Source organism: Budorcas taxicolor, chromosome 1, assembly GCF_023091745.1.
Source record: "Budorcas taxicolor isolate Tak-1 chromosome 1, Takin1.1, whole genome shotgun sequence".
Classification (NCBI taxonomy): domain Eukaryota; kingdom Metazoa; phylum Chordata; class Mammalia; order Artiodactyla; family Bovidae; genus Budorcas; species Budorcas taxicolor.
The window spans coordinates 16,723,426-16,745,252 of NC_068910.1; the positions used below are offsets into that span (position 1 = coordinate 16,723,426).

Consider the following 21,827-nt stretch of genomic DNA (forward strand, 5'->3'; position numbering starts at 1 on the left):
GAAAAAATCCAACTCTATTCATAAGGAGACACGAAAGAAATGTTCTGATTCTTGTCTCATCTTCAGCTTGGAAAAAGTTCTCTGAGAACCTGTAACCATGGGTCAATAGTTTATGCAGGTTCAAGGGGCAAGTTTATACTATGTACATGATACAGGAAATTCCAGCTGGGAAATTTACATATATTGAGCAAAGAACACTGGTATGAATCCTGGAAGAAGTAAGGACAAAATATACATTGTAGCTGGGGCAAGAGCAAAAGAAAAACTCAACCCTTGGAGGAGAGGTAGAAAAATGTCTTTGGCTAAAACATACCTTTACCAACCTTCACTAAGCAGATATCCCTTAACTCTAGGAGAGGGTGTGAAACTCCTGTTCAAGATCAACCAAGGCAGAATGCAAACTTAGCTGTCACAGGGAGGAGGGCCAGCAGGCTGAAAATATCCTACACCGAAGGCCCAAAACACACAGGGCATTCCTAAGACTAGGAAATCAGAGTAACAGACAACTCTCACTTTGCCCCTAAAACAGCCTAACGTGGAGTACTGAGCAAAAGCAATCCACCTCTAGGGGAACAACAAAAATAGAGAGAGACCCTCTGTGTCATGGGCATTCAGGAACAGCTGAAAGTTGGAGGTAAAACTCTAACACTGAGAAAAACACTCCAGAAAGCTATCCCTCATTCTCAGCACAGAACCATGGTTAGATTAAGTTGACACCACTGGTCCCCTGAACTTTACGAGAGTAACAACAAAACCCAAACCTAGTTCAACTGATGATTAGACTGACTCAAATCTCTGTTCTAATGGAGCGACAGAAGAAGAAGCATGCCCACTTCCAGGAGTTAATACCATTAAGCTCAGTTCCTGCTATTAGACTGAAAATAGCTTGCATTCAATCAAATATTATGAGATATTTAAATAAGCATGGGAAAAAAACTCAAAACATTCTCAAGAGACAAAAGAAACTAACAGAAACAGCCTCAAAGATGACACAAACATGGGAAATATATGTAGTTTTTAAATAACTGTGATTAACATGTAAAAGAGCCAGTGAAAAAAGTGGATGACATGCCTCAAGAGACGATCTTCAGCACAGAGATGAACTATAAGGAAGCATTAAAATGGAAATGCTAGAGATAAAAAATGTCAACTCTAAAGAATTTCTTTCATGGGCTGCATAGACTCAATACAACTAAGGAGACAGTCAATTAATACAGTTATGAACTTGAAGATAGTTTTATAGAAATTATCCAATCTGAAACTCAAAGACTCACAAATGTAAGTTTTCTTCCCAGAAAGAGAAAAGCGATAAAATGAAGTAGATCTGAGAAGCTCAAAGAACCTCAGTCAGGAGAACTACAAAGATGAACACACACACACTCCAATATACTAATACATCACAATCAAACTGCAGGCAACTAAAAACAGAAAGAAAAGAAAAAAGAAAAAACAAAACTGAAGGCTGTCAGAGGAAAAAAGTTACAGAAAAAGGAACTAAAATTAGAGCAGGCTTATCAGAAACTACACAGTCTAAAAACAATGGAGTGACATCTTTAAAGGAAAAAAAGCAAAACCAGAAGAATCCAAAAACTGTCAACTCAGAATTCTAAACCCAGCAAAAAATATCTTTCAAAATGAATATGAAATAAATAAAAAAGCTGACTGAATTAACTGCAATAGACCTGTACACCAAAAATGTTGAAAAATATTTGTCAGGCAGAAAAAGTATGAAATCATATAGAAACATAAAAAAATAAAGAAGTCTAAGGGAATTTCCTGGTGGTTCAGTAGTTAGGACTTGGAGTTTCACTGTCATGACCTAGGTTCAATTCATAGTTGGGGAACTGAGTGACTACAAGCCATGCAGTGCAGCCAGAAACAAACAAACAAAAAAAACCTCAAAAAGTCTTAAAATGGAAAAAAAAATGAACATAAACATAAAAGAAGTTTTCTTATATTTAATCACTCTACTATAATTACTGTCTAAAGTAAAAATAGTAACAATGTGTTATGGGATTCATGGCATGAAAAATAAAATAAACAATAACAGCACAATAAATAGGGGAAAGACATTTGAACTACACTGTTGAAAGATTCTTATATTACATGTGAAGTAATATATTGTTATTTGAAAATATCACAGTTTATAATATACATCTCTAATTTCTGTGTTTGAGTGTTTCCTGCAGAGGTACAGATCAGTAATGGCCTGCAGGGGCTCTGGGTGCAGCAGACCTGGGCATGGCATAAGCCCTCTTGGAGGGGGTCGCCATTAACACCACCACAGAGCTGCCAGAACTTACACAGGACTGGAGAAACAGACTCTTGGAGGGCACAAACGAAACCTTGTGTGCACCAGGACCCAGGAGAAAGGAGCAGTGACCCCATAAAAGACTGACCCAGACTTGCCCATGAGTGTCCAGGAGTCTCCGAGTAGAGGCATGGGTTGGCAGTGGCCTGCTGCAAGGTCGGGGGCACTGAGTGCAGCAGTGCATGCGTGGGACCTTTTGAAGGAGGTTGCCATTATCATTACCCCTACCATAGTTTGGCCCCAGATGGGAAACAATGGAAACAGTGAGAGACTTAATTATTTTGGGCTCCAAAATCACTGCAGATGGTGACTGCAGCCATGAAAATAGTCGCTTGCTCCTTGGAAGAAAAGCTATGACCAACCTAGGCAGCATATTAAAAAGCAGAGACATTACTTTGCCAACAAGTTCCCTCTACTCAAACCTGTTTTTCCAGTAGTCATGTATGGATGTGAGAGTTGGACTATAAAGAAAGCTGAGTGCCCAAGAATTGATGCTTTCGAACTGGGTTGTTGGAGAAGACTCTTGAGAGTCCCTAGAACAGCAAGGAGATCCACCCAGTACATCCTAAAGGTAATCAGTCCTGAATATTCATTGGAAGGACTGATGCTGAAGTCGAAACTCCAATACTTTGGCCACCTGATGCGATGAACTGACTCATTGGAAAAGACCCTGATGCTGGGAAAGATTGAAAGCAGGATGAAAAGGGGACAGCAGAGGATGAGATGGTTGGATGGCATCACCAACTCAATGGACATGAGTTTGAGTAAGCTCCAGGAGTTGGTGATGAACAGAGAAGCCTGGCATGCTACCATCCATGGCGTCACAGAGTTGGACACAACTGAACTGAATATAAACTGAGCAACTGAACTGAACTGAATATAAACTCTAGAGCAAACATTAAAAGTAAGGAATGTATAACCAGTAAGTAAGTAGTGGAGATAAAATGGAACCATAAAAAACTCAATTAATCCAAAGCCAGGTGAAAAAAAGAAGATAAAGGAAAAAATAACAGATGAGACAAACAGAAAAGAAATAGCAAGATGGCAAATTTAAATCTAAATGTATCAATAATTCCATTTAAGTACAAATAATCAAAATACTCTGATTACAAGCGAGAATTATGTCACTTACAATCTCTATTTTAAAAAGTGGGGGGGGAAAGTCCTGTGATCCCTCCCATTTAAAAGCTTCAAATGAGGATTCCCTAGTGGCTCAGTGGTAAAGAATCCACTTGCCAGCACTGAAGACACAAGTGCGAATCCAGCAAGATCCCACCTGCCATGGAGCGACTAAGCTTGTGGGCCACAGCTAGCCAGCCTGTGCTCTAGAGCTGGGAACTGCAACTTCTGAAGCCCTTGAGCCCTGCAGCCTGTGCTCCACAACTACAGAGCAGCCTCCGCTCGCCCCAACTAGAGAAAAAATGGGGCAGCTGTGAAGACCCAGGACAACCAAAAATAAACACACAAAAGCTTCAGATGGTTGGTAATATTCTGCATCTTGATTGTCACAGGGATCATATGACCACAGGCTTTAGTCAAACTTCATGCTGCTGCTGCTGCTAAGCCGCCTCAGTTGTGTCTGACTCTGTGTGACCCCATAGACAGCAGCCCACCAGGCTCCCCCCGTCCCTGGGATTCTCCAGGCAAGAACACTGGAGTGGGTTGCCATTTCCTTCTCAAATGCATGAGAGTGAAAAGTGAAAGTGAAGTTGCTCAGTCGTGTCCTACTCTTCGCGACCCCATGGACTGCAGCCCACCAGGCTCCTCCACCCGTGGGATTTTTCAGGCAAGAGTACTGGAGTTGAGTCAAACTTCATAAAAGCGCCCTAAAAAGGTTGGATTTTACTGCATATATTATACCTCAATAAGCCTGACATAAAATTAAAGAAAAAATAGAGGAAAAAAAGACATTTTCAGACCAGTGCACAAGAAAGACTAAAGGACAAAGACAGCATTACAAGTCAGTAAGGAAAGGAAGGATAACTCAGTAAACACTGCTGGGGTAAATGGTTATCATTATAAAATAATTAAACAAAATTAGATCCTTACCTTTCATCACATCCAAAGATACAATAAACATAACAGGGTCCTAATTGTTAAACTGCTTTCCCAGTTTATGACTCGTTTTCTGAGAACTATCTCCTGACCTATGGCTCAGACGGTAAAGAAACTGCTTGCAATGCAGGAGACCCACGTTCAATCCTTGGGTCAGGAAGATCTGGAGAAGAAAATAGCCACCCACTCCAGTATTCTTGCCTCGAGAATTCCAAGAACAGAGGAGCCTGGTGTGCTACAGTCCATGGAGTCGCAAAGAGTTGGACATCACTGAGTGACTAACACTTTCACTTTTTCATCGTCTCACGTTTATGCTTCTGACCTATACCCATGTGTTTAACCATAATGGCTCGGCCCCCAGCCATAGGTGATAAGGCTAGGGTGGATATTTGTCCCATGCCATCCTAATCAGATTTTTCTCTCATGGGATTTGCAGTTGTACTTAATGATTTGGGTTTTTGTATATTATTCAACGATGTGTTTTGTGAACTTAGGATCTAAGGCTTCATTAAAGAATGGCCATGTGTACAGAAGAACAGAGTCAGCAAATAATCAGAGACAGATCAATGAAGCAGTGAGAAAAACAAGGAAGGTAGGTCCTGCAGCCTGAGAGAGACAGTAAGAGAGGGAGAGAGAGCGAATGACTGAGAGAGATACCAATTTTCACATTACAAAAGTCTGGTAGCTTTTCTCTAAGTCCGCAGCTTTTCTCTGACGCACACGTAAGATGGGCTTCCCTGGTGGCACAGACAGTAAAGAATCTGCCTGAAATGCAGCAGGCAAAGGTTCAGTTCCTGGGTTGAGAAGATTCTCTGGAAGGGGAAATGGCAACCCACTCCAGTATTCTTCCCTGGATAATTCCATGGACAGAGGAACCTGGAGGGCTACAGTCCATAGAGTCACAAAGAGTAAGACACGACTGAGCAAGTAACACTTTCACATACACTTTTCACACTTTAGATACTCAAAAGTGAGTAACCAAAAGAGTGAACGTAAGTTACATCACTGGATTCTGCTGTCAGGAGGTAGGGAGAGGAGATTAAGCCTCTGTCATCACTCAGCCTAATGTCAAGAATGATGATGGCCATAGATGACCACTTTGGTTTCAACTGACAAGAAGTGAAGTCTGGTCTATAAGGATGGAGACTTATCCTTCAAAATTGACACAATCCATGACCTGTTGATCAGCCAGCCCCAAAATATCAGGTACAAAGTGGTGACACCACTGAAAGATTACTTTATTGGAAGAGTTCTCTTTCTGCCAGAAAATGACAGATTGTTTTCTTCAATTTACATACAACTCTGAAACTTCTGGTTTCTCTGGATTTCCATTAAGCCTAATAGACATTCTGCTAACATTTTAAACTGCTATTTTAAAAATCAAAATGGCCACCAAATGCATAAAAAAGAGTTCTAAAACAAAATTAATACTCAGGGTCTAATATTCTGTTAAATAGAACATTCTCATTTTTGGGAATAGTTTATTATACCTCCTCAGATTATAATGCTGCTGCTGCTAAGTCACTTCAGTTGTGTCCAACTCTTTGCAACACATGGACTGTAGTCTGCCAGGCTCCTCTGTCCATGGAATTCTCCAGGCGAGAATACAGGATTGGGCTGCCACACCCCCCTCCAGAGGAACTTCCCTACCCAGGGATCGAACCCACATCTCTTACGTCTCTTGCATTGGCAGGCAGATTCTTTACCACTGAGCTACCAGGGATTTTACCAATTGCCGAGACATTTCAACCTAAGGATCTTCACTCTCAAGTAAAAAACACTATCAATATAAAGGAGACTTAGAGGTCTTGAAGTATCTAGTGAGGTTTCCAAAGAATATAAACAAACAATACCTCAAACTTTCAGAATATAAGATTTCTTTGTATCTTTACCATATCTTATATCCCAAAAGAAGACTGAAACTTCCATTACAGTTTTAAAGGTAGTAAATGTGATATCCTATTCCACATTTCACTTAACATAGTAAGAAAGAATTAGGATTTGGAAGTTAAGTTTTCTGGGTTCAAATTCTGATTACACCAATTATTAGCTCAGTTATCTCACTAAATTTCAAATTACTAATTTATTCTGGGCCTCAGTTGTCTCATTTATAAAATGGAATAATAATAATAAGAACTAAGTCATAGGAATTTGTGAGAATATAAGGTATTAAAATAGTATCTCATGAATATAAGAACTCAGTATTATCCATCATAGTTTGTTTGACATAAGGTCAAGAAAGGACTTTTATATTAGATGGCAATATGACTAGATAACTATTTACAAGAAAATATCTCTTCAGATGAGAATAATTTCCCAAGTTTCCAAAAGTGATGTAAATAAAAAGATAATAAAAACCATCTGCAAAGCTCATACAGTTACCATACTATGATAGCAGCTTTAACAGATTTACATGAAATTGCATAAATTACAAAATGAGTAGAAATACCTAGCTAAAATCAATACATTGAATAGCTAAGAACTGGAAACAGCCCAAGTGTCCAACAACAGGAAAATACATAAACAATTACAGAGTCATGTAACTGAATAATACTCGGCAACAAAAATTAGTAAGATTATGCTGTGTGGAAAAAGCCTTACCCAAAAGACGGCATACAGTACGATTCCATTTATATGAAGATCTAGAATAGGCAAAACTAACCTGTGATGGAAAATAATCAGAATAATAATTTCCTATGGGGTGAACGAGGGGATTTACTGGGATGGGACAAAAAAGACTGTGTTATACCCTGACTCAAACCCTGAGGTTTGAGTTGCACAAGTGCATACTTTTGTTAGAACTCACAAGTTTGTGTATTTTTGTATATTTGTATTAAATTTTATATATTTCATTGTATGTAAATTTTACCTCAAAAGGAAAAAAATATTGAACTTTACTTAATGATATGCATGCTGAAGTATTTGGGAGGAAGTATGTCCATGTCTGCAACATACGTAGAAATACATAAAAAAGGATGAGTTGATGGAAGGATAGAGGGATGGGCAAGAATAATGAAATGTTAACTGCAAGATCTAGGAGGTAGTAGCTATATGGGTACTTACTCTGAAATGCTTTCAATTTTTCTCTATGTTCAAAAAGTTTCAAGTAAAATAATTGAAAAATAAACACTTTATCTTCCTTACCAGCGCCTGGAGTTGTTAACAATCACTCCATTGTCTATGGAGAAAGTATCTGTAGGCAATCCAGCAATATTCCAGGCTCTGATTGTTACTGGATCACCCAAGGTCTTACTCAGTGAGAACTCCTCTGAACATGGGATTTTTTTCTCCTGTTAGAAATACACAGATTTATTTTTGACATTTTCTCTTATCTTGTTGATTAAAATATTTTTAATTAATATATTATTTGTTGTTAGTATTTAATAATTCTAAACAACTGAAAAAACTGAATGAAAAGTTAGACTATGGAAATATTTTACTGATCAAATAAGAAAAAAACTTCATATTTTCAGTCATTTCTTTCCTTCTCTATTTTTATTATCATCCTTTCCCCCCAAATACCCCAACATATATTTTAAATGTTCTAAAAATAAACTCACAAGAAAATATAAAACCATTACCTTGCACAACATGCTCCAATCTTCTGTACATGTTTGTCGAAAGCCAGAAGTGAAAGCACCAAGGTAGGCTATTACTCCTGCTGATATTAAGACATCACCAGTCAAATTTTCATATACTGTCTGAAGGTCATCTGCAGCTTGAGACCATCTGGGAGACCAATCAAAGGCAAAATACCCTCACCAAAGAGAATGATTAAAGACAGTACTGAAACAGCCAGGAGTTTCTAGTGCAAATTCTATAACAAAATGCCATGAAAAGTTGGGCACTTGCTTATCTATAAAATGAGGAGGTTAGGTCCCTTCTAGCTCTAATATGCTATAATATACATTTATGTTCAACAAACAATAATTCACTATTCATTATTAGAATATTATGCATTTCTTATAGGACTTGTTCTTTCAGGATAGGAAAACAGAAACAAAAAAAAAAATCACCGGAATTTTGTCTAATAATTTTATTCAGGATGATTTGGCCCAGTGGCCCTGCTATTTGTTTCTGAAAAACTCAGGAACATTTGTAATTCATTACCAAAAATTACATTTAAGTTGTATAGCAGTTGGCATACTATAGCTCAGGTTGGTATCTTTTTCCATTTAATGAAACTTTTACCATAAAAAGTGCATTTCAAAACCATCTAATCTGCACTATGAAGTATCATCAAAAGTATGTTACTTTATCATGCTATTCATTCAACAAATACAATTAATAGCTATGATAATTGGCTGACTAGTATAAATAGATTAGAATAAAGCTAACTGGCTTTGTTACATCAAGTCAGTTATTTAAAATAAATTTAACAAAATGAACCACATATTCACTACTCCCTTCCAAACACTTTATTGCAAAACATTTGAACACAAAATTGGAAAGAACTGCACAATGATCATCCACATACTCACCACTAAGATTAAAACTTATCTTTAGCCTTATTTGCCTCTTTCTCTTTCTCTCTCTCTTTTAACATTTGAAAGCAAGTTGCAAACACCATCCTTGACACTGAAATTCTGTTAGAAGAAGCCTAGCCAGGTGCTTTATAGAAAGTCCCATATTCTCAACCAGCCATTTAAAAATCAGTAATCAAGATAAACAACTCACTCCAGTATTCTTGCCTGGAAAAATACCATGGACAGAGAAGCCTGGCAGGCTACGGTCCATGAGGTCACAGAGAGTCAGACACGACTGAAGCGACTGAACATGGCATGGCATGGCAATCATCATACCCGAAGAGAGCTGCATAGTCAAGCCAGAGGTTTGAAAACATTGTTAGAATGAGTAGAAATCTGACCTCGATTTTTCGCCACCTAGTCCTCCAATTAGTTTTGAGGCTCTTTCAAGTTTCTTAGCACAAAGTTCCACCTGGTCTTCTAAACGAGCTTTTTCCTCAGTTTTCTCAAGAAATATTCTTTCTAAATTTTCCAAATGATGTTCTACTTCTGCTAGTTCTTCTCTCTTCTGATTCAAAAGCTCCATTGTCTCAGCTAAGGACTTTTGAGCTTCTGTTAAGCGGGCTTTCTTAGGAGCCACTACCTGTTTGGGAACAGTACATGCAGCTATAACATGTACTATATAGAACACTGACAGTCAACATAATCCTTTATAGATATTGTGAATTTTAAATGTTTATTTATGATTATAAATACATTTATTACTTATAAAAATAAATCATGCAAATTTTAAATTCCTTAAATCTTATATTTTCATATGCAAATAAAGTAAAATATATTTCTATATCTTATAAAATATATAAAATCATCCTGGACCAGCAAACTTCATCTATAAATGGGCAAGTTACTCTAATAATATGTCACAAAATGTAGCACAAAAGCATAATATGTAGCAAAACATCTCAATACAATCAGGAGTTGCCTTTGAACTGTGGTAAAACAGAATAACATGTAACAGAAATGACAAACACTTAAAATACACGAATGTGCTCCTTTTTTTTTTTTTTTGGCATTTCCAAGCTTTTGATTTCCTTCCCAGTCAGCTGAGGATTACATTTACCTTGAGGAGATTAAGACAGTAGCAGTAATACAGAGAGAAATAAAGACTTGGTATTTAGCTTCGCTATCAAAATTGAATTTTCCTCAATCAATTGTGAAAAGTGAGGCTTTGTTGAGAGAAAAACGATTTCCTAAAGTTTTTATTTTATTATGCTCATCAGTATATGAAGAATGGGGTAAGGCCAACTTGGTTAGAGTATACTATAAGACACCAGTATAAGGAATTTACAAACTGACCAAAGAGAGTATATGTCCATTTGAAAGAAGGGAGACCTAAGTCTAGTGACACATTGCCATGAGTGAGCTGAAGGCTTAAGAGGAAGACTGAAGCAGAGAATCAGATACGATTGACCTGCTTTCTCTCCTCAGGGCAGAAATCCTGAAGGGAGAATGTGTTAAACAGAAATTAGGAAGCTTTTCTTCCTACTTTGGACTTTAGAGCAGAGCTTGCTGGATATCTCCCTTCAACCTTTCCATAACGACATGAGGCAGGTGCATTGAAATTAAAATAGTGTGGAGGTACAAGGCTTACTCCTTGGAAGGAAAGTTATGACCAACCTAGATAGCATATTCAAAAGCAGAGACATTACTGTGCGAACAAATTTCCATCTAGTCAAGGCTATGGTTTTTTCTGTGGTCATGTATGGATGTGAGAGTTGGACTGTGAAAAAAGCTGAGCGCCAAAGAATTGATGCTTTTGAACTGTGGTGTTGGAGAAGACTCTTGAGAGTCCCTTGGACTGCAAGGAGATCCAACATCCTAAAGGAGTTCAGTCCAAGGTGTTCATTGGAAGGACTGATGCTGAGGCTGAAACTCCAATACTTTGGCCACCTCATGCGAAGAGTTGACTCATTGGAAAAGACTCTGATGCTGGGAGGGATTAGGGGCAGGAGGAGAAGGGGACGACAGAGGATGAGATGGATGGATGGCATCACCAACTTGATGGACATGAGTTTGAGTAGACTCCGGGAGTTGGTGATGGACAGGGAGGCCTGGCGTGCTGCGATTCACAGGGTCGCAAAGAGTCGGACATGACTGAGCGACTGAACTGAGCAGGGTGGGAAGTCAGAAAAGAACCTGAATACCTTAGATTCTCTGCTTTATACAAAGAATCCAGAACATTCACATGTCTTGTTGGACATGCAGAAACAGGCAGAGTTGACAGTTTGCAGACCTGCTGGGACTACTATGGGGAGGGACAAGATGTTCAAATGGAAGAACATTCAGATAGAATTAATTTTACTTATACCAGGTGTATACTGGTCTATTCCTCTGAAATGAATAAAATCCATACCTCTCTAACAAGCATGTATGTATGCCTCATTAGGAATATCTTTTCAGTTGTTACAGCCTGATTACTCATTCTGTACTCTAAGGTTTTTCTAAACACATAATATCATGTATTTCCATGGGCATTTTTATTTATATTTTCTGCTCCCCTTGGTAGAATTTTGCAAGTTACAGAGGGCAAGGCCAGTGCTTCCTTGGTCCTTTGCTAGTCAAATTTGCAAAGTGCACTTTTAAAAAATTTATTTATTTTTAATTAAAGGATAATTATTTTATAATATTGGTTTCTGCCATATATCAATATGAATCAGCCATAGGTATACATATGTCCCCTCTCTCTTGAAGCTTTCTCCCACCCCATACAAAATGCTCTTAACCATTCTCTGCTCTCCTGTAATTTGGCCCCAGGGAGTCTCCAAAAAAAGCTCCCTATCACTGCTTAAGTCCATGCTTTTCCTCTTAACCCTATTGGAATTTCTTACTTCTGACCTCTGCATCAAGATTTTCATCTGCCACTTGGCCTTTGATGTTTCAGATTTTTCTTTGCTTCTGCTGTCTCCCATAAAACTTAATTCTCTTTTGCCCCAGGTCCCTGTAACTATAGGTCAGTCTGGCCAGTTCTGCTGATCTCCCTGCTCTCATGTATACTGGTCCCAACAGGTTATGTCATACGTAAGCATTCTCTTCATCCACTAGACACTCAATTAACGTCTGATTATGCTGTCCATGGGGTGGCAAAGAGTCGGACAAGACTGAGCGACTGAACTGAACTGATTATGCTGGAGCAGGACAAGTTCTCTGTGGAATCACTTTTAGAAACTTCTGAACTAGTAAATAAGGGCATAGATCTTTTATTATGAACAAATTTATTTCAATTTTCCTTTTTTCACCAAATATTCGTTACTACAGTGAATTCAAAACACCACTTTTTTTTTTCAGTTGAAGAAAGAACTTCAATCCTAAAATGAAAGATTAAAAAAAAACATTTAAAATCACAACCTTTCTATTAAATATGAGGGGAAATGAGTTAAGGCTGAACTCAACAGAAGCTAACCTTAGTGTTTTCAAAGGCATTGGTTGGTTTAGTCCGTAAGTCATGTCCAACTCTTGTGACCCCATGGACGGTAGTCTGCCAGGCTCCTCTGCCCATGGGATTCTCCAGGAAAAAATACTGGAGCAGGTTGCCATTTCCTTCTCCATTTCAAAGGCATAGATTTTAATTTATGGGAATATTTCAATAGAAAACGGATGTGCTGATCCTCAAAATACCTTTGCAACTCTGTCATACACTTCCATAGCCATGATCCACTTACACAGACCCTCAGCTGCAGAGGAAGCTTTAGCAACCTTAGGAGGATCAAATTCAGGGTTTGTTAAGTATTCACCACGAATCTTCTGCATAACAGTCACCTGGGAAACAAAGATTTAGATCTTAAAATTTCAACATATACCACACAATCATTAGATAAAAAATTGACCATATATAGTTTAAAAAAGAGTATATAAAACAGTTATGTTGTCTTTAAAAACCAAAGTCAGTACTTTGAGATATTTTTAAAATAAGCATAATTGCAGCAAATTTATTACAGGTAGACGAGATATGTCCTCTAAAAAAAATTAAAAGAACTTTGCAGTTTGGGAAAACGTGTAAACAAGGAAAAAGAACAACTAAACATAAATAAATAGAAGTTTGGATGAAAAATTATATACTTTTAATCTCAGAAATTTGTGTATCCAATATGTTAAGAAATAAACTATTTTAAGAAGACACTTCAAGAACTCTTTCATGTCAGTAATACACTAAAACAGTTAATTTATTCAATGACTATGGATGGTCTGAAAGAGGAGTGGTTTTATGCATTATGAAAATTCATAATATAGTCATTAATAAGTATTCCTTTACTATTTTAATTCTATTGACACTCTATTTGCTTACATTTTATATAATACTGAAAAATGTTAAAGATTTTATATATCTGGGCAAAATTACATTTATAGAAAAAAATCCACTGAAACTCACCGGAATATTGTCTTTGTCATATTCTCTCAAATCTCTTAAGAAATTCATATCTCCCAGAAGTTTTTTGCTAGGTCCCCAGTAATCTAATATCTATAAATAAAATTTACAGAAACATTATATGTATACCTAAGTATGTTTGATATAAAACTTTTCTTCTTGAGGTTTAAGGTATATTAATCCAGAGAAACTATACACTGAATTTCAAAATATCTACTTACATGTCCTTGGAAATGAAATAAAGAGACTCCTCTCTCTGAGAACATGAAAAGTATATCAAATACTTAAAATATGCATATGAATTTACATATTGAACTTATTATTAAAAATTAAATATTGAGGGTTTCCCTGGTGGTCCAGTGGTTAAGAGTACACCTTGCAATGCAGAAAACAGGGGTTAGATCCCTGGTTCAGGAGGATCCCACATGCCACAGAAAAACTAAGACCATGTACCACGTCACAAGTACTGAGCCTGCGCTCTAAAGCCCTTGTTCCACAACAAAAGCCACTGCAATGAGAAGCCTGTGCACCACAACTAGAGAAAAGCTGTGCATAGCAACAAAGACGCAGCACAGTCCAAAAAATAAGTAAAATTTTTAAAACTTTAATTTAAAAAAAAAAACACCGACAGGCAAAAAATATGATCATTTCTTTTTAGAAAACTTAAGAAAAGCAGCTGGTACAAATACCATCAAAATTTCATATAAGAAACAATATTTGTATTATTTCAACTTTTATTTTCCTTTAATTTTGACTTTCAAATCATACAGGTAGTGCTATAAACTGAAAGTCTGTGTCCTCTCCCCAAATTCCTATGCTAAAGTCTACTTCCCAGTATAAGAGTACTTGGAGGTGGGGTCTTAGTAACGTGATTAAGTCATGGATGTAATCAGTCCCCTTATAAAAGAGAGGGCAGGGAGCTCCCTCCCATTCCACCACGCGAAGACAGTAGTCTATAACCGGGACTTGAACCCTCACCAGACACTGAATCTACTGCAGGCTTGATTTTGGACTTACCAGCCTCTAGAAGTGTGGGAAATAAATGTTCATTGTTGATAACCACTCCAATCTATGGTAATTTGTTAGAGTAGCCCACATGGACTAGGACGGGTAGCAAACATTTTTCTTACAGAAAATCCCCTCACCTACCTAGATTTTCCCAAGTGGAGTACAGAGAAGAAAGCAGTAAGACAAAGACTATACACTGCTCAGTCAGTTACAAAAAAGCACGTGGCGCTCATGCTCATAAATTAAAAATGTTACATAACTAGCTGAACATTCTTTTTCCTAATTTCAGAAGCTTGATAGGGGTGTGTGTGTGTGTGTGTGTGTGTATGAGAATAACTTGATAAGGTAGGAGCCTATTTTTTTATCTTTATTATCTCAAGGGAGGACAGAATGGGCCCCCGACAAAAACCCCAATTCTCCAGTTCAGGGATTCAAACTTAGGTACTGTAAAAACTTGAAAAGAAAAAGAAAAAACTCTGAAAAGAAAATAAGTCTATAAATTTAGTTTAGGATAGATGTTATACCTTTCTTTTTAAGGGATATACCTTTGAATAACAATTGCAATAATAACAGCTAATGTTTACTAATAAATGTGTAGCATTTATTATCACAGACAGCTTACTGTGTGAAAGGCCTTATACGTTACGATCTTGGTATGTAGTAACTAAGCCAATCCTCACGTTAACTTTGTGACCAAAGTACTATGACAGTGCTGCTTTTACAGAGTTCCGCAGAGGTTAAGCATCTTCCCCAGGGTCACACTGCTGGGAGGGTCAGGATATCTGAATACAGACATTCTGGCTCCCAAGCACATAGTTTTAACGACAGCACAGTACTAGTTACCTCAGCAGAATTTCTTGAATGCTTGGAAACAACACCTGTATAACCATTCTTGAGGCTCTTAGGAAGAAAATCACAGCTATGTCCCTGTTCATTCAAACCCACCCCAGGAGAGTGGCGAATCCTGCATAGCCAGAAAAGGAGGTGGAAACCACTGGGACTGCATTTCTCTGATACTATACTGCCCTCAGGCTTCTGTGGTGGCTCAGAAGGTAAAGAATCCACCAGCAATGTGGGAGACCTGAGTTCAGTCCCTGGGTTGGGAAGATCCCCTGGAGGAGGGAGAGGCAACCCACTCCAGTATTCTTGCCTGGAGAATCTGCACGGACAGAGGAACCTGGTGGTCTATAGTCCATGGGGTTGCAAAGAGTCGGACATGACTGAGTGACTAAACAGCACAGAGTACTGCCTTCACTTTACCCTGGACTACATACACAATGTGTCTTCCTTGGACTGGGTACTATTGGCGTTTAATTTGATAACAGTTGTTGTAAAGTGTTCTGTACATTCATGAACATGATGAATCTGTGTCTAGTTATTACCTTGCCTCCAGTTCCTGAAGGATCCGAAATTTTTTCTGGTTTTATATCTTTCATAACACAAACAGCAGCCATAACTAGTTTAACACCAGCTGGAGGATTCTTCATTGACTTCACGATTGTAATGTCAGCTGGCTAAATCAAAAGAAAATAGGATGCCTTTAGGACAGCCAATTTATAAATAATGACAGTTATTTTATAATGTTGGAGAGTAATAACAGCACTGATTTTCATCTGAAACTATAATTGTTTTTTGCTCTGTGTGGTTATAACAAAGGTAACAAAAAATTGAAGCACAGTAAATCAATGTTTCCCAAGTGTTTGAGAGTTCACAGATCCTTATGAGAATGTGATGTCAACTAAGAACATTTCTAATAAAATATTTTTGCACACATACACAAAATTTTTATACAACAATATACCAAGCCTACACATGACATCCATCTTAAGAACCCTAAGTTAGATAAAGGCTTAATTCCCTATTTGTTTACATATTAGTTTTACCCACCAAAAATGAAAGAAGAGGTAGTTTCCAATTCCAAGTTTATTTTCTAAAAAGGCATATATTGTTATGACAGACACAATAGATCCATTTATTCACTATCCTCTCCAATAGCCTCTGACTTCCGTTGCAATTGCTGGAAAGCTAACGACAATAGAGCTTAGTTTCCTATGCAGCTGGAGCTGCAGGAGGTCATTAGGTTCTACCATCAGGTCACTTCAGTGATCCTGCGAGATGCTGAACTACTGACAGGTTGAGCTTACCATTTTGTCAGGTATTTTACATGAAAGTTAGGGCACTGATTAGGAAAAAAGGCAGAGAGTGGGGACTGGACATCCTGAACTCCCATATTACACTGGGCCTCCCTAGCTAATAGAAGCTCATGTCCCTGATCTGTTTGGTGAGATTATTCTGGTTTGCCTAAAGACCATGTATAGAGAATTATGCAACAGTCTAATGCAGACAGGCGCAACACACATCTACACTGGGAATGATCTTTAGGTTTTTCTGTACATGCATGGCCAGAAGGCTGCAGAGAGGTGACTCCGTATTCTATTTAACAAATGCTTCCTGGCTCATGTACAGAACCACTTTAGCCTCTTGGAGATTGTTCCATTCCCACTGGAATATCCTGAATGAAAATTATAAATAAATATACACAAGCAAAAACATAAGATAACAATATATCAAAGTGGAATTGTTAAGAGTCAAATTTAATTTGACTGGATGATAACAATATAATAGCATCCACTGAAAATGATCAACACGGAATTAACCAAGTCTCTGTTATACAGTTACAGTCGCTGATAAAAACACAAGCTTATTCCAACACTTGCCTTTAGTGTATCCAGTGCAGACAGGGCTGCTTCCAAGGCTGGAATTGCCTCAGCTAGATCACTTTCACATTCATTCTTCAGAGTCTGGGCTTCCTCAGCTTTTCCACTGGCTATCTCTTCATCAAATTTCACAAACTTTCTTTTTGCTTCCACTTGTGCAGATTCTATCTCGATAATCTAAGCAAAAGAGAGAAAAAAATAAAGACATCTTAAACATCCTATTGTTTTCTCTATCCTAGAGACAAAAGAATATTTGAAAACTAGGACACCAAACATATAATTTTGAAGGATAAAATGAGGAGAAATGTAAATATATGTGACCTAATTTAGTGATGGGCTTCTCATCTTTGTCCAAAAACAACAGAACCCACAAGGAACCCAGTGGATCAACGGAAAAGAGTAATGTCTCAAAGATCTTGTCACAAATGAATTAAGGGTTATTATCAAAGTTGAATTTATGTATTTCAATTGTCTTTTGTCATCAATTTTTTAAAAATTCAGGACACTTTACCTGCATCATATTTGCATTTTCAACTTTTGCTTCCTCTAATTTGGGCTGTAATTGGACAAGCTCTGTTTTCATTTCACCAACCTAAATAGACAATTTGTCATTAGTCTTCATAACTACAATAGCTATAGAAGCCAAGAAGAGAAAACCGAAACCTAAAATCAGGGCCAGAAAAGCTTAACTTTTTTTCCCCAGTTCTTTACATGATAAACAAAGCCATGAGAATGTGGCCAGTTTTCTTCACAAAAGACGTTATCAACTTGAGTATGACAGGGCAATGGAAGAATGCAGTTGTCACGGAAGAAAAGTCAGAAAAATGGTAGCAGCTCTGGGTATCCCTATTATATTATGTGTACAGTGTACAATTCATTCAGACCACCCACTCTGCTGCTTATGTTGAAATAATGCTAATAAGTATTACTTGGCTCATTTGAAAAAAAGTCTTATGTTTAACCAGTTATTATGATAAAAAGTCAACCCTGACACTGTACTCTCACCAAATGCCAAAAACTTAAGAATAAACCTGGATGTATTTGAGTCTGTACAGTCTGAATGAACTCTAAAATTCTAAAATTCACTTTACTCATCTGTAACATGAGGATCATAAAAGCGTCTTCCTTATGGAGTTATTATGAGGAATAATTAAAGGAATGCAAATGAAGTACATAACATAGTACCTAGCATATAATGTATTCTCAATAAATTGTATCTCTTATATTTCTTATATTTCCACTTGAGCAGCTCCTCAAATTTACCTGAGACTCAGCAAAAGCTAATTTGTCAAGTCCATTCACATAGCGCTGTTTTGCTTCCATTATAGCTTGTCGCCTCTTAGTCAACAGTTGTCGAAATGAGGCAATGAGTTCAAGGTAAGAAGTAGCAGTAACATAGTTATGTCGTCCTAACTCTTGCAAGAACCTAAAAGAGAGGCACACAGCATTACTATAAATAATGGGTTTTACAAAGTAAGAAGTAAATTCAGCATAGCATTAACAACAAATGTTTAAGAATAAAGGCTGATTTTATTCAGAAGCTGCTGAGTACTTAACTTTACCCAGAACCACATCCTAATTTCTAGTCTGCAAAATATTAGTATCAAATAGCAATGATGTAGTAAAAAAGCACAAATCCACAAAGATTTGTCTCAAGAGAGAACTATAGCAAGAACGATAGAGGCCTTTTTATACGTTTCACATGCCAGGAGGATCTAATCCTATAACAGACCCAAGATACTGTACACAAGGAAAGAGGACGACAGATAGGACAGCAAGAAAAAGTCGTCATTCCTTGCACGTGTGTCACGTGTTGGTTAAATGGAGCTCGGCCAGAAATATAAGACTACTACTCACACACATAAAAACAATGGATACAATGATGTGTCATGGTGAGTATGTAGACTAGAGCCCCCTTCGTGGTGTACCTGCCCGAGCCAAACATGCCAGCTGGCTGTAAAACTCTGGATGGGCAATATACAATGAGCACGTATGACGTGACGATGAACAGATGTAAAACTGATACTTTTAAGGTATCCACAGCCTACCAACCATCTTCCTTCTTGTCTAAGAACTTCCAACTAGTGCCCCAGCAGCAACGTTTGTTCTATGAAACCTGCCACACTATACACAGCAGTTCAGGCCAGGACTGGGCACTAGACACAAAGAAGGCTAAATCGCATTTTGGAATGAACTGGACTAGAAAGCTGGAAAGAGCTAATCAGCTGGAACCGCAAGAAGTAAACTTGAGAATTGAGAGGCAGACAGTTTTCCTCCATATACACTGGAAAGTAGAAAATTCAGCCTGAAAGAGAAAAGATTAGAAACCAGATGCCACAGAGAAACAGGAATAAGAAATAGAGAAAAAGAATTTCTGGGTTTCTGGTGGCTTCTTAACTCCTGCTTCTAGTGATTTCTAAGATCCAGCTATATTCTTTCCCTTAAGATACCTTGCTCTTTGTTAAACCTAGATCAAGTAGCTTTCTAATACTTAAAAGCCATAACTAATTAAATGATTAAAGAGAATTATAAGACTTAGAAATCCTATTAAAATTTGCAGTTTCTCCTAAAAGAGATGCTTTAACATACAAGATACTACTGTCATTTTAAAATTTATTAATATTAACCTTTCTGAAAGTTCCATAATGGAAGTGTGAAAATGTTTGCAGATTGGAACTATCTCTCGTCGTTCAACGTCAGTAAGCTCCAGTGTTTCTAAGAATTTCACAGCTACACGTTCAAGAGCATCTTCAGGCCATGGCTAAGAATAAGAAAAAGAAAAACAAGTGAAATTTAAAATGATTAGTCACACTCAAATTATATAAATTGTCTTCCTATGAGAGAAGAACTTGCGGTTGAGAAAATTAAAATCTTAGTAGGGAAAATAGAATTAGAGGGACTAAGGTCACAAGTAAATCTATGAAAGATATAAGTATTTTTTACATTAAAATTAAAGATAACTCAATATAGGAAAGGTCGATAATACTTTACATATCAAAGATCTATCATACCATTTCCCTATCTCTTCCACTTGGATGTCTAGTGGGCATCCCAAATTTAGTCTGACAATGGTACAGGCTGCTTTGTTGCCCTCTTAATACCTATCAGCCCCCTTTCCTTAAGACTCCAATTTTATTCTAGATAGCAATATCCCCAGCTATAATACTAGATTTCCTAGACTCCTTTGCAATTCAGAGTGGATAATGACATATGAGCATCTACTGGGTGGGGACATCAGAGAAAGCTCTCTAGAGAGATACACAGAGCTGGCGTGGGTCTTTGTGCCCTACTTTCTATTATTCTACTTCTTGCCTGGAACACAGATGTGAAAGTTGGAGTTCTAGCAGCTACATTAGGCCATATGATGACTCTGAAGATGGAAACTACATGCTGAGGATAATAAAGAAGAAAGAATATGGGATTCTGATGACTTTGTTAAGTCCACAAATGTCCCAGTCTTCAGATTTTTCTTCTGTATGAGAGAGGGAAAAAACCCTTATGTGTTTAGTTTACGTTTCTGTTACTAGCAGGCTTCCCTTGTGGCTCAGCTAATGGAAAAGAATCCACCTGCAGTGTGGGAGACCTGGGTTCGATCCCTGGGTTGGGAAGATCCTCTGGAGCAGGGAAAGGCTACCCACCCCAGTATTCTGCCCTGGAGAATTCCATGGATTGTATAGTCCATGGAGTCACAGAGAGTTGGACATGACTGAGCGACTTTCACTTTCTGTTACCAGCAGCTCATCATAATTCCTACTTGTTACAACATCCAAAGTTGAACATTTGATTTTCTTCCCCACAAATTCACTTTTCCTCCAGTACTGCCCACCTCAGTGAGATGGTTCCTTTGCTTTTCCTGGAATATACCAAGGGTGCTTCTGGCCCTGGGTCTTTCTTTTTTTTTTTTTTTTGATGGCTTATCAAACATTTATTAAATAGCTATTATGCACTAGACATTCTTCTAGACATTAAAGACAAAAAATAAAGAGCTTCTATTTTTAACAAGCTAATAGTTCAATAGTAGAGTTTATCATGTAAACCAGTTACTTCTATGCATCATTTATTGAAAACTTAGCATGTGGCTAAAATACTCATCTCTCTTAAACTCCTTCCATCAGTTTGATACTAAACAGGCAGTCCACGCATTTGCCAGTCAGTGCCTTGACTTCCTAACTTCCACTGGTCTTGTCCTTCTCCCGGTCTTTGGATTTGCTGTTCCTCTGACTAGAATCCTCCTAATCTAAATCTCTCTGTGGTTCAACTCTCTCACATCTTTGTGCAAATGCAAATTTACCAGGTAGGTTTGCCCAAAGCACTCTTTCTAAAACAGCATTCTTTCCCTCGTTATTCTTTCCCTTATTACTCTTTCCCTTATCTTGGACTTTTTCTTAGCACTTACCAATATTTGACATATATTTATTCATTTGTTTTTGTCTGTCTCACCAACTCACCACTAAAATGTAAAATCCACAAAAGCAAGGACTCTTACCTCACTACTGTTACTGTCAGTGCTTAAACAGCTCTTGTTGGTAAATATTTGAAATATTTACTCAATGAAATAATTTATGTTAAATGAGTACTTAATCTTCACTTGCTCAACAGAGTACTCCCAAACTTCATTCCATTTAGATTCAACAAGATGCTTGTAATTTTTTTCCTTTATAGTAGACAATATGCATTTTAAGATCAATTTTTTCAGTGTTCAGCCCTCTAGTAAAAAATCAAGCTTTTTGATCAAATACTCCATTAATTATTAAAAAAAGTGTTAAGCACCCATTACCAGTATATACATATTTATTAATTATATTCATATGGTATTACTGTACTAATATATTTTTGAACCCAAAAAA

General features: G+C 37.5%; 1 protein-coding gene across 1 annotated transcript in view; it reads right to left on the reverse strand.

Annotated features, from left to right (window-relative positions):
• The window catches only part of DNAH12 (dynein axonemal heavy chain 12), a 167,516-nt gene that overhangs the window by 41,511 nt on the left and 104,178 nt on the right, over positions 1-21,827 (reverse strand). The window contains exons 45-54 of the mRNA XM_052636568.1: positions 19,608-19,741; positions 18,244-18,406; positions 17,492-17,572; positions 16,981-17,157; positions 15,646-15,777; positions 13,259-13,348; positions 12,508-12,648; positions 9,234-9,475; positions 7,948-8,095; positions 7,511-7,656 (exon numbers count right to left, since the gene is read on the reverse strand). Of these exons, the coding sequence (XP_052492528.1) occupies positions 7,511-7,656; positions 7,948-8,095; positions 9,234-9,475; positions 12,508-12,648; positions 13,259-13,348; positions 15,646-15,777; positions 16,981-17,157; positions 17,492-17,572; positions 18,244-18,406; positions 19,608-19,741 (1,454 nt within the window). The remainder of the gene's footprint in view (positions 1-7,510; positions 7,657-7,947; positions 8,096-9,233; positions 9,476-12,507; positions 12,649-13,258; positions 13,349-15,645; positions 15,778-16,980; positions 17,158-17,491; positions 17,573-18,243; positions 18,407-19,607; positions 19,742-21,827) is intronic.